This window comes from Homarus americanus, unplaced genomic scaffold (genome assembly GCF_018991925.1).
Source record: "Homarus americanus isolate GMGI-L3 unplaced genomic scaffold, GMGI_Hamer_2.0 scaffold41366, whole genome shotgun sequence".
Classification (NCBI taxonomy): Eukaryota; Metazoa; Arthropoda; class Malacostraca; order Decapoda; family Nephropidae; genus Homarus; species Homarus americanus.
In genome coordinates this window covers 1,932,822-1,947,145 of record NW_024723541.1, presented here as the reverse complement: position 1 = coordinate 1,947,145, position 14,324 = coordinate 1,932,822, and the positions used below count along the sequence as shown (strand labels likewise).

Sequence of the window (14,324 nt, the reverse complement as noted above, 5' to 3'; positions counted from 1 at the left end):
CGGAACTGGAAATAATTGTTGTCAAGCAAGTAATTGGCAGATTTGTAAACAAATATGGCACAGCAGTAGGTGTAAGTAGGGTGTAGGGATTGTGGGCAAGGTTTAGGGTGTAGGGATTGTGGGCAAGGTTTAGGGTGTATGGATATGGTGTAGGGGATGTAAGTGGGGGTGTGAGTGGGGGTGTGGGTGGGGGTCGGGGTGGGGTGTAGGGTGGGGGTGGGGGGTAGGGTGGGGTGTAAGTGGGGGTGGGGTGGGGATGTTGGGGTGGTGGTGGGTGGGAGTGTAGGGTGGGGATGTGAGTGGGGGTGTGGGTGTAGGGAGTGGAGGTGTAGGGGTGTGGACGAGTAGCATCTTGCGCGTGGTCAAGGTAAACAAACTTGGGACGGGGCGGTGCAGGCACTTGAGTGAGGGAGACTCCTCACACCACACACACTTACCTCACAAAGAAGGTGTCGACAGCCAGGCAGCAGAGATCACTACCCAGGGCCGTCTCCTGCAACGTTGACGTGTGCCTCTACTGTCCCGGGCGGCGTGGTGGACCAGACACAAGGCTGAGACGGACCAGACACCAGTATAGACTGAGACGGACCAGACGCTAGACTTCGACGGGCTAGGCACTAGACCGCGAGGGGCCAGGCACTAGACCTCGATGGGCCAGGCACTAGACCACAAAGGGGCCAGGAACTAGACCGTGATGGACCAGGCACTAGACCGCGAGGGCCAGGCACTAGACCGCGAGGGGCCAGGCACTAGACCAGATGAACAGACCACAAAGGGGCCAGGCACTAGACCGCTAGGGGCCAGGCACTAGACCGTGATGGACCAGGCACTAGACAGTGATGGACCAGGCACTAGACTGCGAGGGGCCAGGCACTAGACCGCTGGGGGCCAGGCACTATGGACCAGGCACTAACAGTGATGGACCAGTGATGGACCAGGCACTAGACCGCGAGGGGCCAGGCACTAGACCGTGATGGACCAGGCACTAGACCGTGATGGACCAGGCACTAGACCGCGAGGGGCCAGGCACTAGACCGTGATGGACCAGGCACTAGACCGTGATGGACCAGGCACTAGACCGTGATGGACCAGGCACTAGATGCTATAATAAATCAATGAACTGTCGTCATAGTCCAATTTCAACAACCGGTTTTCCTCCTCCTTTGAAATGTCACTGGACTTATAATCTCCTCCTTCTCAGCTTCAGTACATCTGTCTAATGATACTTCAATATCCACTTCTGGAGAAAAGGTCAGGGCGAGCTCCACACTCACATCGGGGTGTTGATGGCCGCCGGAAGACCTCTAGGTTTTGTAAATACGTCTCTTGGGTCTTGTTTCTTAGTGTCTATTTTAGTCTTTGTTCTTAAAAAAAAATACTGTGGAATATATGTCTCATCGCGGTGAGCTCAGACGTGTAGTTGCTGTCGAAGCCTTGAACCAGATGTATTTTTTTTTTGCGTTGCATATCACGGAGGTGTAACGGAGTGATGTATAGCTTTCACGTGATATCTTTGTGTATGTGTGTATCGCGTGCGGTTTGCTTGAGTGTGCGTGCATGGGCGTTTCTGTGGGCGTTTGTGCATGTCATTTAAAAATGTTTTAAAGGGAGGGGCTCAGACTGAGGACGTCTGTCGCTTTGAATAAGTGTTTCTGGTCCCCGTTGGTGCCTCTAACCTAACCTAAGCTAACGTAACCTAACCTAACCTAACCTAACCTAACCTAACCTAACGTAACTTAACCTAAACTAACCTCAGACGCAAGTAATATAGAACCAAGTACACACATTAACAGTGTCGTGGGTGGTTGTAGTGGGAGACGTGGAAGAGGTGGTGGCGTGGCAGGTGGGCAGCGGGCGCGGGCCAGGTAGTGGCGGCACGGTGCACTTGGGGTAATTAGGCAACGTCAGGTAGCTGGAACAATAGGCAGCGGCGACAATTATACAAACAGCTGATATACCCGGCCACCCCTCGGCCTCTTTAATGTGCCACCCAGACCAGGTGTATCGTGCCACCCTCCAGGACCACCCCCAGGTGCCACTATACCTGCACCAAGACTCAACAATAACTGGACACGTCTTTTCATTCCCCCGTCAGGAGATAAAACAAGATACGTTTTTTTAATGTTCCTGCTGGTGGGTGCTACTGAGGGTGTGTGTAGGAGTGTGGTCACGGCGGAGGAACATACTGAGGGTGTGTGTAGGAGTGTGGTCACGGCGGAGGAACATATCAGTAGTGTGTGTATCTTCCCTGGCTAGTGATGGTCCGGTGCGTCCAAGTGTACATGCACACCGGCGTCTACTGTACTTGTTTGTATACATTCGTGCTTGCAAATACACACACACACACACACACACACACAGCACTTATGTACGTCGGTCAGTACGCACAGAGTGACATTGGGTGAAACACGCATACAGTAACACAGGCTGACAGCACGGTGTTGCTGACAGTGAGCTCTGTAACAGCACAACACGTGCCGCCGCTCGACCAATAGGAACGTGTCGTGATCCATTGTTTTGTATTTCATTTTTTCTTTTACCATTCCTCAGAGCATTAAGGGCGTGAGCGTTATGTGTTCCGTGAATCACTTTTTGTATGTGTCTCCAGCGTCAAAGAGATAAGGATGCTGGCGTCTCCATTCCAGATGGGCATAAACCTTGCCCAAGAGACCTCAGCCACTAAGGCCTTTCTTGTCGCCACTCGTCCGTGTTTCTTCCGACACGGTTCTCAGTCCTGATAATTTCTCTTCATTTATTTCTTGTCATTTCTCCCAACTTCGTCATGATACACCGCTCAGTCCTTGGCAGGAAGGTTAAAAAGATTTAAATTCAGTCCATAATGAAGTGGGGACGTCCATGGGTAGGGTTCAGACGGGTTGATGTGTCGGTGGCCGGGAGCGCGCGTGTTCCAGCTGGCTGCCCGCCACCCAGCCCGTCTGGACCTGCCAAACAAAATGGCGGCCTCGCCTCCAGTCCCCCAAACGCACGTGGCCGCTCATGTAAACACCATTATTATCTCAGTTGCGAGGTTATCGTGCATCTCCAGCAGGGCAGAGAACTTGAGACTCACTGGCCGCGGCTGAAGGAGATTATCAGGAGGCGCTGGAGGAGGCCCGGGTGGGGACGGGTAGCGGCGTATAAGATAAAGGCCTGTTAGTGGCCGCAGCACCTGGGTCCTGAGCCCAGGTAAATACACCAATTAGTTGGAATAAAGGTGACGCTAATTGTGGCGCTGCTACACCTCCTACCTCGCCAGGTAAAGTAAGCCACACGGACCACTAACTCTTCTTCTCTTTACTTGAGGGATTTTATTAATATATTTTCTGACCGGTTTTGGGATTTTATTTGATTTTCATTCATAGAAATAAATATTTTTTGTGGCGTTCTTTTTCTTTTTTGCTTTTTTATTAATATCATCAGTCGTCATTAGTGCGTATTATATATATTTTATGAACAAACCCGACTAGTTGGCCAGACTGAGATCATTAATGATAATAATAATAATAATAATAATAATAATAATAATAATAATAAGCCTCTCCTTTCTACATCCCCTCCCTCGGCTTCTCTCTCTTACGCCTTCCCTCCCTCGATCTCTCTCTCCTTCCCTCCCTCCATCTTACTCTCTCCTTCCCTCCCTCGATTTCTCTCTCCTTCCCTCCCTCGATCTCTCTCTCCTTCCCTCCCTCGATCTCTCTCTCCTTCCCTCCCTCCATCTTACTCTCTCTTTCCCTCCCTCCATCTCTCTCTCCTTCCCTCCCTCCATCTTACTCTCTCACTCCATCTCAATTACAATCCCACAAGAGCTATATGACTCCCGGGAGGGTGCTGGGACCCCCTTGGGATATGAGGTACGGTGAGGAGTGTTTGTTTATGATCCCAACGTGTAAATGGGATCACCTGGGATACCCTAATGAGGAGGACCAGGTAGCTCACTAGTCCACCTCTTGGGACCTGTGTGGGGGGGCTGGGAGGGGCTGGCTCAGACCTCCTGTAGACCAGAGTTTACTTTAGACTGGTAGACCTGTATAGATTTACTTGCCTTATAGACCTCAGAGTCTTATAGATTTGACCTGTAAACACCAGAGACCTGTAGACTTGACCTGTAGATTCAGAGACCTACTGAATATACCTGGAGACCATTGTTTATTATTATTATTATTAGTAGTAGTAGTAGTAGTATAGTAGTAGTACCACCACCACCATCATCATCATCATCATCATCATCATCATCATCATCATCATCATCATCAAGGAGACTCACCTCACCTTCACCTCTCAGCTTCACTCTTGACTGTTAACGATGTATATTTAACAAATAAGAAGAACCGATTTCACTTGACTATTTATCTTGATATGATAATTAATAGCATATAATTAGCCCTCCTCCTCCTCCTCCCCTCCTCATTACCATCATAATTGACGTCATTCTCAGGACATTGCTCTGTGGGGGAAGAAGATGGCGGTAGGAACTTGGAATTGTCTCTCAGAGGGTGTTAGAGACCTTCAAGTATCTCTCAGGTGGTGATAAACACTTCAAAATGTGTCTCAGTGTCTCTCAGAGGGTGTTAGAGACCTTAAAATGTCTCTCAGAGGGTGTTAGAGACCTTAAAATGTCTCTCACAGGGTGTTAGAGACCTCAAAATGTCTCTCACAGGGTGTTAGAGACCTTAAAATCTTTCTCTCTATATGACTAAAAAGTTTGTCTTTTTCGTGACAATTTTCATCCATTTTCTTTTTCGGTTTAATTTATATTTTCTTGTGATTTACTTTTTTCTTGGTCTTTTTTTTCTTTTTCCCATTCTTCTTGTCCTTGTCCTTGTTGTTGTTGTTGTTTTGTTTCTGTTCTTGTTGGTCTTGCTGTTCTTGTTCTTCCCCTTCTTCATCTTCTTCACCAATGAAAAACTAATTAAAGAACAAACAAATCTCATCAACAATACCTTCTCCTCCCCCTCACCCCTCTCTCCACCCCCTCACACCTCTCTCCACCCCTCTCTCCATCCCTCTTTCCACACCTTCACACCTTCTCCTCCCCTCACCCCTCTCCACCCCTCTCTCCACCCCTCTCTCACCCCTCTCTCCACTTCCTCACCTCCTCCACCCCCCTCACCTCCTCCACCCCTCTCCCTCCTCCTCACCCCCTCATACCTCTCTCCACCTCTCTCCACCCCTCACTCCTCCACCCCTTCACACCCCTCTCCACCCCTCCATACCCCCTCACACCCCCCCACCCCCCCCAAGTCTGTCCCCAGAACACCACCTGTCTAGCGTACCGTCTCTAGACACCCGTCTCCACCTCCCAAGTGTCTATCTGCAGTCTGTATGTAGCATCTGTCCTGTGTGTGTGTGTGTATGTGTGTGTGTGTGTGTGTGTGTGTGTGTGCGTGTGTGTGTGTGATTACTCTTCTGTTAACACTACTTAAAAAAATACACACTAGATTAACTTGAAGACTAATCTAATCTATATGTTGCATGTTATTGTTATGAACGTCTAGATGTTACTATATAACAACTGTGACTGTCGCATCGTCTACTTTAAAACGTACACATGAACGTCTTTTTCACTTCTTGTTCTCGTGTACGTGTAGCTCGAAATGTGTGCGTGTAGGTTCCATGTGCGCGTGTGTACCTGCCGGGCACCTGCCGTTGGCGAGACACGTGCCTGCCAGCTGCCACACACACACATGTTGACCGCAGCTGCCGCCCACTGCTGTCCCTCACCCTTCATCCTTCACCTTACATTTATACACCCTTAAGTTCTCCATACACCTCTACGTATACACACACACAAGTAGATAACCCTGAGTGGTGTATACATGTGTGGTGGGTCCGTGTGTGTGTGTGTGTGTATGACGTGAGTGAAGGAGGTGAGGAGGTGGGGAGGGGGGGAGGGACTGAGGGAGGGAAGAGAAGGCCTTGGTGGGAGGAGAGCATCACGGCCGCCAGGTGCTCCACGCTCTACACCGTCTCGAGAACCCTCTTCGTCCCACCTTCCTTCCTACCTTACCTCACTCTACCTCACTTTACCTCACCCTACCCTCCCTCACTACCTATACCCTCCTTCACATATCTATTCCTTAACTCACTACCACTCATTATTAACACCGTAATGAGGCGTAAACACAGATTAAGTTCGATTTCTTTGAAGATTTTGAGAGGGAGGTATCGTGTGCCGAGGCGTCCCAAGGCTTCTGGTGGTGGCTACTGTCCAGCTGACAATATCGTCCAACAATTGAATGTATTAACGAACTTTTCACTGCCACCGCCACCAGATGCCCTGGACGAGGTGGGGGTGGTGGACTGTTGGGGGGGGGGTTAATGGAACGAGGGAGGGGATGATGGTGGTGGTGGTAGTGGACAAGAGAAAGGGGTGATGGTGTTAAGGGAGGGGGTAGTGGATGAGGAAAGAGGATAGAGGTGAAAATACAAGCATTAAGGTAATTAAGAAGAGGGATTTTAGGTTAATTATAGTGAAATGGGGAGAAGTTAAGGTAGAAGAAAAAGGAAAATTTAAGAAGAATGATCAAATTTTCAATAAATACATGTATGTGCTTGGTTGACCGTGACACAATATTAAGCTTCGTGTTTGGTTTCTTGTTAATTATTAGATTAAATCTTCACATTAATCTGTTTACATCTTTCCTAGACGTGAAAAGGTCAATATTTATGTTTTTTACTAGATGTGAAGGAAAAGACGCCATGTTAATATTCTTACTAGATGTGAAGGAAAGACGCCATGTTGACATTCTTACTAGATGTGAAAGAAAGACGCCATGTTGACATTCTTACTAGATGTGAAGGAAAAGGCGCCATGTTAATATTCTTAGTAGATGTGAAGGAAAAGACGCTATGTTGATATTCTTACTAGATGTGAAGGAAAAGACGCCATGTTGACATTCTTACTAGATGTTAAGGAAAGACGCCATGTTAATATTCTTAGTAGATGTGAAGGAAAGACGCCATGTTAATATTCTTAGTAGATGTGAAGGAAAAGACGCCATGTTAATATTCTTACTAAACACGTAGCTACACTGGACTTCTCTCACTCCAATTTTCATCCACATACTTACAAACAACACACTACAACATCACCACCCACACTTATCGCTCTTTATAAGTGACATGATATCATTGCCTGCCGTCAGCATTACGAAACTGCACGACTTTTCCTTACGTCTTGTATTTTACATTCTTTTTTTTTTCCTTTTAAGTGATAACATTGTAGATAGATAACAGATCGCGACAACCCTGGCTGGTTTGTTGTGTTCTTGTGTTATTGTTTAGAAAGTGACTGTGTGTGTGTGTGTGTGTGTGTGTGTGTGTGTGTGTGTGTGTGTGTGTGTGTGTGTGTGTGTTAGTAAGTAGGGTGACACACAACACTATGTGACCTCACGACAAACAGGTAATAATTAGCTTTCATATATGTCCGCTCACACCTGTATGTTAGCTGGTGGTCCGTGGGGGCTGGTGGGCAGGTGACTCAACTCGTATATTCTCTTACTTTTCCTCCTCCTTCCCCCAAAAAAACTTCTCTCTCTCTCTCTCAAGTTTTTCCAATCCTAATATTCTAGATTAGGTTAGGTTAGGTTAGGTTAGGTTAGATGAGGTTAGGTTAGGTTAGGTTAGGTTAGATGAGGTTAGGTTAGGTTAGGTATAATTAACATGTAACCTACTCTCCCATTCCTCTCCCAGCGCCTCTCCCACAGTGACCTGACCATTATTACCCACTAGTGTTTGTGTGTATGTCTGTATTTGTTCTCACAAGTCGCTACTTCCGTGACGATTGTTTCAAGAACTCCTGGAGAGGGGGTCGGGGGAGGGGGAGGGGGGTCGGGAGGGGGAGGAGGAGATGGGGGAGGGGAATTAAACAACAGGGAATCTTTTCTTGGTCATCGAGGCGAAATTCCCTTCAATTTTCCTTTCCCTAGAACCTCTTGAGTCTATGTAAATCCGTCGCCTACACTTGTAACATTTTTCTTTAATTTAATTTGTTTTTCTCTCACTCTCTCTCACACTCTCACACTCTCTCTCTCACACTCTCTCATTGGACCCTATCTCACTTTGGGTTCCCTCTAGTTCAAGTCTCTCTCTCTCTCTCTTTCTCTCTCTCTTCCTCTCTCTTAGGGGTCTCTGTGGGGGTCAAGAGGAGGTCATCTAACACTCGTCAATAAGGTCGATGTTGGTATTAGATTTACGTGGGTTTATGTGACGTAGTGGTAGTCGAGGTCTTTAAGCCTTTGTTTGACGGGGAGGTCGTTGGTGGCACTTGTCTTGATGGTCCTTACCGAGAGCAATTGTTACTGTTTAATTGTTATAATGAGGTTGAAGGGAAGAGGGGGAGGGAGGGTGGGGGGGTTAATAAAGGCCCTCTACCTCCCTCCCTTTCATTGTCCTTCATTATTCGTTTTACCACTTCTCTCTTGTTTCTATTTACACACACACACACACACTCTCTCTCTCTCTCTCTCTCTCTCTCTCTCTCTCTCTCTCTCGTTGGTACCTCAGGATCAACTATATTCTTAAGTCACTAAATTCTTGATATAGTTGTTGTTGTTGTTGTTGTGTGTGTGGGGGAAAGTGGCGATTTTATATTTATATTGACAGATGGGGTGACAGACAGACAGACAGACAGACAGACAGACAGACAGATGGAAAGACAGACACAATAGCACAACAGACTTTGAATTGTATAGATCACAGTATAATTAGTGAACTCTTAGGGCTCCGGTATATCCCCTCATCTCTCCCTCTCTCTCTACCTCACTCTCCCTCACCTCCCCTCACTCCCCCTCCTCTCACCCCTCCCCTCCTCCTCACCCCTCCTCCTCCTCTCTCCTCCTCTCCCCTCACCTCCTCACCTCCCCTCCACCTCCCACTCTCCCCTCACCTCCCCCTCCTTACCTCCCCTCCCCCCTCACCTCCACCTCCACCTCCCCACCTCCCCCTCTCCCCTCACCTCCTCACCTCCCCTCTCCTCACCTCCTCTCCCCTCACCTCCTCACCCCTCCCCTCACCTCCTCACCCCTCCCCTCTCCACTCTCCCTCACCTCCCCACCTCCCCTCTCCCTCACCTTTTCACCCCCCTTACTCCCTCTCCCCTCACCTCTTCACCCCTCCCCCTCACCTCCCCTCTCCCCTCACCTCCTCACCCCTCCCCTTACCTCCCCCTCCCCTCACCTCTTCACCCCTCCCCTCACCTTCCCACTCTCCCCTCACCTGTTCACCCCTCCCCTCACCCCCTCACTCTCCCTCACCTCCTCCCCTCACCCCCTCACCCCCGTACACACACACAACCAGTACACAATAGCTTAACCCCCGCACCACCAGCCTTGCTTTGACTTGTTTGTCTGTTTCTTTAAGGTACACTTCATCTGATCATTCCCCTCGTTGATCAGAATTCCCCTCACCGGTCTCTCCTCCCATGAATCAAACTATTCCTTGGTTGACTTTCTGATCAAACTTCCCTGATGAGAAACTTGACCACTGTGACGGGTCGTGGTGGGGGAAACACCGGCTGTACGCGTACTACCGGGGTCATTTCCCCTCTCATTTGAATACGAGGGTACGCATGCCCGTATACCCTCCTCCTCCTCCTCCTCCTCCCCTCCCCCTCCCCTCTTCCCCCTCTTCTTCCTCCCCTCCTCTCTCTCTCTGTACGCCCCGCCCTTCATCTCCCCTTCCTTATCCCTGTCTACCCCTCTCCCCTTCCTATCCCCTCATTTCCCCCCTCCTGTTTACCCCTCTCCCCTCACCCCTACATACCCACACCTCCTCCCTCTCCTTGGCACCTCTCCTCCTGTCATATACACCTCCCCTCCTTCCTCTCTCTCCCCTCACCCTGCGTACCCGCCCTCCCCTCACCCTGCGTACCTCCCCACTCCTTCCCCCCCCCCTCCCCTCACCCTGCATGCCTCCTCCCTCCCCTCACCCTGCGCCTCCTGCACCACCCTCTCTCTCTCTCTCCCTCTCAATCGTATTTATAATTGTAATCTGTGACAATAGTGGTCGTCTGAATATTAATTCCGTTCTTACAATTGTTCCCCCCTCTTCACTATGGCGTGGGAACTTTCTTGTGGGTATGGTAGAGTCTCAGAGTCCTTTCGGCGCCATCTTTGTTGTGGTTGTTGATGTAGAGTATGTAGGAGTTATTTGAGTTGGATTTATGTCATCTAAGGAAGTTTTGGTGTGTGTGTGTGTGTGTGTGTGTGTGTGTGTGTGTGTGTGTGTGTGTGTGTGTGTGTGTGTGTGTGTGTGTGTGTGTGTGTGTTCATTGGTGCTGTGGGTGGTGAGGGTAGTGGTGGGAGGGAGGAGGAGGGAAGAGGGTAGTGGTGATGGTGGTAGTGGTGGTAATAATGGTGGTGATGAGGGTGGTGGTGATGGATGTAGTGGTGATGAGGGTAGTGGTGATGATGGTGATAGTGGTGATGGTTAGTCGACTATTGAGATCAACTCATGGTAATAAGTGAGTAATTGAGTGAGTGAGAGTGAGAGTTACTGAGTGAGGGAGTGAGTGAGTGAAGGTGATGAGTAAGTGGTAAGTGAGTGAGAGAGTGAGAGTTACTGAGTGAGGGAGAGGTGAGAGGGGAGAGAGGGGACGACCCCCACCATGAGGGTAGTGACCACAGATGAGAGAGATAATAATGTATTTATTTATTTATTCCCAGAGTCACACGTGAATAATTTATACATAGAATTACTTTATTTGTTTACTGAGAGAGAGAGAGAGAGAGAGAGAGAGAGAGAGAGAGAGAGGTAGGTAGGTAGGTAGAAAGACTGACAGGACAGATACAGACTGACAGACAGACAGACAGAGAGACAGACAGACAGACAGAGAGACAGACAGACAGACAGACAGACAGACAGACCGACCACATACACGTATCACTTCACCAAACCCACATAGATGCCATTATCAAGTGCGGATAATTTGTCGAGAGTGTCGACAGAGACCGCATGCGGTGGTTAAATGCGGTCGACGGTTGTGTGTGTGTCATGAGGGAGGTTGTGGTGGTGTGGTGTGTTACTAGATTGACCTCGGAATGGCACTATGTTAGCACTGTAGAGGAACCATAATGGCACTGTAGCGGCACCATAATGCACTGTAGCGGCACCATAATGGCACTGTGCGGTACCATAATACAATGTAGCGGCACCATAATGGCACTGTAGCGGCACCATAATGACACTGTAGCGGCATGTGGCAGGCAGCACCATAATGACACTGTGGCGCACCGTATTGGCACTGTAGCGGCACCATAATGACACTGTAGTGGCACCATAATGACACTGTAGCGGCGGTGCCATTATCCCATAAGAGAGTGGCAATGTGATGGACGTTAATATTAGGAAAGAGTTGCCGATCCTCTCACCTGCCTCTCCCTCTCTCTCTCTCCCTCTCCCTGCTTCTCCCTACTTATCCCTCTCCCTCCCTACTTATCCCCCCCTCTCTCTACTTATCCCCCCCTCTCCCTACTTATCCCTGCCTCTCCTTTCTTCCATCTTCCCAATTCCTCTATCTTCCTCTCTCTCCCTCCCTCCCCTCTCCTCGTTTATTCCTTTCTTTCTTCCTCCCCCTCCCCTCTCTCACAAACTCTCCTTTCTTCACCTTTCCTCTCCTTCAAGGCGAGAGATTCTAGAAATTTTTCTACCTCAGTTAGATATAAGAGAACGCAGTCATTTACCGTAGACTTTTAAGGGGGATTATAGTCGGCCACAAATTTAGTGTTTTACCTTACCTTACCTTACCTTACCTTACCTTACCTGTGCTAATGCTGTTCTCTCCTCACCAGGTAGGGAGTAGGTATTAATTGTGCACGCCCTGACGAAACCAAATATGTTTTTTTTCTCTTTCTCTTACTGTGTTTCTGTTTATTTTTCTGCCTCTCTCTCTCTCTCTCTCTCTCTCTCTCTCTCTCTCTCTCTCTCTCTCTCTCTCTCTCTCTCTCTCTCTCTCTCTCTCTCTCTCTCTCCACCAACACATATATTCTCTACTAACGAAGGATATTTTGTTTACTTTCAGATCCCAAACAATGGTCAGAGGACCACGTAAGGCAGTGGCTGATGTGGGCGATCAAGGACTTCAGTCTCGAGGGAGTGTCTGTCCACGAGTTTCAGATGAAAGGGCGTGACTTAGTGGGGATGGGGCGTGACTCCTTCCTCGCCCGCACCCCGCCCTTCATGGGGGACATACTATGGCAGCACCTCGAGTTCCTCCAGAAAGGTGAGTCCTGGGGCTAGTCCTTAACTTGGGGGGGGGGTGTTCACAAGTCCTTCAAGTCATACTCCAGGTCAGGGTTTGAGGAACTTAATAATCTGGTTCCAATGAGGTAAGTCACTGTACCTAAGAGACGAAGAAGGCAGAGTGTGTGTGTGTGTGTGTGTGTGTGTGTATGTGTGTGTGTGTGTGTGTGTGTAAAGGTACAACTTCAGTTCCTCCAGAAAGGTCGATCTACCGTTGTTCATTTCCTCCAGCCACTGATGTACACAAAGACCACCTCGACCTCATCACCAGAGCCAATTGTTGTTTCATTTCCTCCAGAAAATATCAATGTGTGTTGCTGTGGTACTTCCGGAAAGGTGAAGTCACAATTTGCATGTCATCGGCAATTAGAACTCAAGGCCACAGTTTCCCGGGAAGGTTAGTTAATATTCAGCGGATAATTCCTTTAGTACAGTCGGTATACAATGTTCAGTTGCCAGAGAAAGAAACAATATGTAGGATTTAGCATTTTAGGTTAGGTTAGGTTAGGTTAAATCGTCAAATTGAGAATCGTTGTGCAGTAAGTGACATGTAATCGTGACGTCAACTCGACCCATCTGGAAAACGCCATCGTGAGAAGACTTGAGAAAGAGACGGACACCATCACTATGGGTAACATGACCGAGTTAAATGGATGCTACCTGCACCTCTAATCTTCCTCTGGTTAAGGAGTCGCTTTTATGTTCCGATCACTATAGAGTAAACAATGTAACTGCACTATAAAGGTAAATCTCAACAGGTGTCAGGTGTTGGTGTTGGCTGTGAGGATTACTGCTGGCGTTGCTGGCGTTAATGAACCTTGACTCTGTACATGAGGCTTTCTAAAGGTGGTCTAAACTCTGTAAACTGATCCCCTGTGAGGACTGAAGTATCTGGTATGTTGGTACTGTCTTCTGAGGTTTGTGAAGGAAATGGAGTTTGTTGGAGGAATTGAACATCGTGATATGGACAATCTAACCTAACCTAGCCTAACCTAACCTAACCTAACCTAACCCTCCAGCATGATGCCTTGTCACCAACGCCTCAGTCTTCTCGGGTCTCTGTCACTCCCCTTGTGGTACTCCATCGTCTTTGTGGCGTCACTCTACAGCACCTTCTCTTGTTTGATTCGTCAACACCTAATGCCCGTTTGTGGTCCTAAGTGATCCCTTCATGGGCCACTGCGATGCCCCGTGGTCCATCATGCCCCGTCCCCGTCCATGGTCTCTCCGGGTCCACCCATTTCCTCGCCCCAATGGTTTCCGCGATGGTGGTTGTCGCGTCGCGGGCGGTGTAGTGACTCCGTAAACAGGTCCGGTCGGCGGCTTTTGATCTCCCACCTCCAACAAGGATAAAGTAAACAACACCAAACAAACTGCTGATAACACCGGCCTTAAGGTGGACAGTGTTTGTTTGTATGCGTATGTGTACGTGTATGTGCATGTACTTAGTAAGCGTGTGTGTGTGACCGCACATGTGTGTGTATGTGAATCAGGAAGAGTTGCATTAGCTGATAGGTGATAGGGACTAGAATCAAATATTTGGGATTACCTGAAGATTAAGCACCCCAGGTTATACCACGTGATAAATAAACAACCTAATGTTAACTTAACCTAACCTAACTGTTGTGTTTTGTTCGTACTTGTTATTATCACCCACGAAGTTGTTCAGTTCAGTTCCTTCCTTCTGTGTGTGTGTGTGTGTGTGTGTGTGTGTGTGTGTGTGTGTAGGGCCCGGCACCTCACCTCCTAAGTGTCTACGTCTTGACAACTTATTAGATATGTAACCTAAGTCTTGGTTGGCCTGAGGGGGGATGTCCTCCTCACTGTAAGTCATTACCTGTGAAACAAGACTCGTATCTCACTCTCCTCACCTGCCTCACTTTCCTCACCCTGAAATATCACACTTCACCTCCCAATACAACTTTTTATTTACTTTTATTTATCTTTATTCAATTTATTTCAATCTTCACGGGATGTTTGGATCGGGAAAAAATATAACTTCCTTATTGTTATCATTGAAGGGATTTATTATTGTTACAAGTCTATTATTTTTACCGTGTGAGTATTAATGCGAAGAAGGAGGA

At 48.2% G+C, this 14,324-nt stretch overlaps 1 protein-coding gene across 4 annotated transcripts in view; it reads left to right on the top strand.

Annotated features, from left to right (window-relative positions):
* LOC121863505 (ETS-like protein pointed) overlaps window positions 1-14,324 on the top strand; it is a 162,190-nt gene that overhangs the window by 109,739 nt on the left and 38,127 nt on the right. For all 4 annotated transcript variants that reach the window (XM_042362179.1, XM_042362178.1, XM_042362182.1 and 1 more), the window contains one exon: window positions 12,020-12,220. In XM_042362179.1, coding sequence (XP_042218113.1) covers window positions 12,020-12,220 — 201 coding nt within the window. The remainder of the gene's footprint in view (window positions 1-12,019; window positions 12,221-14,324) is intronic.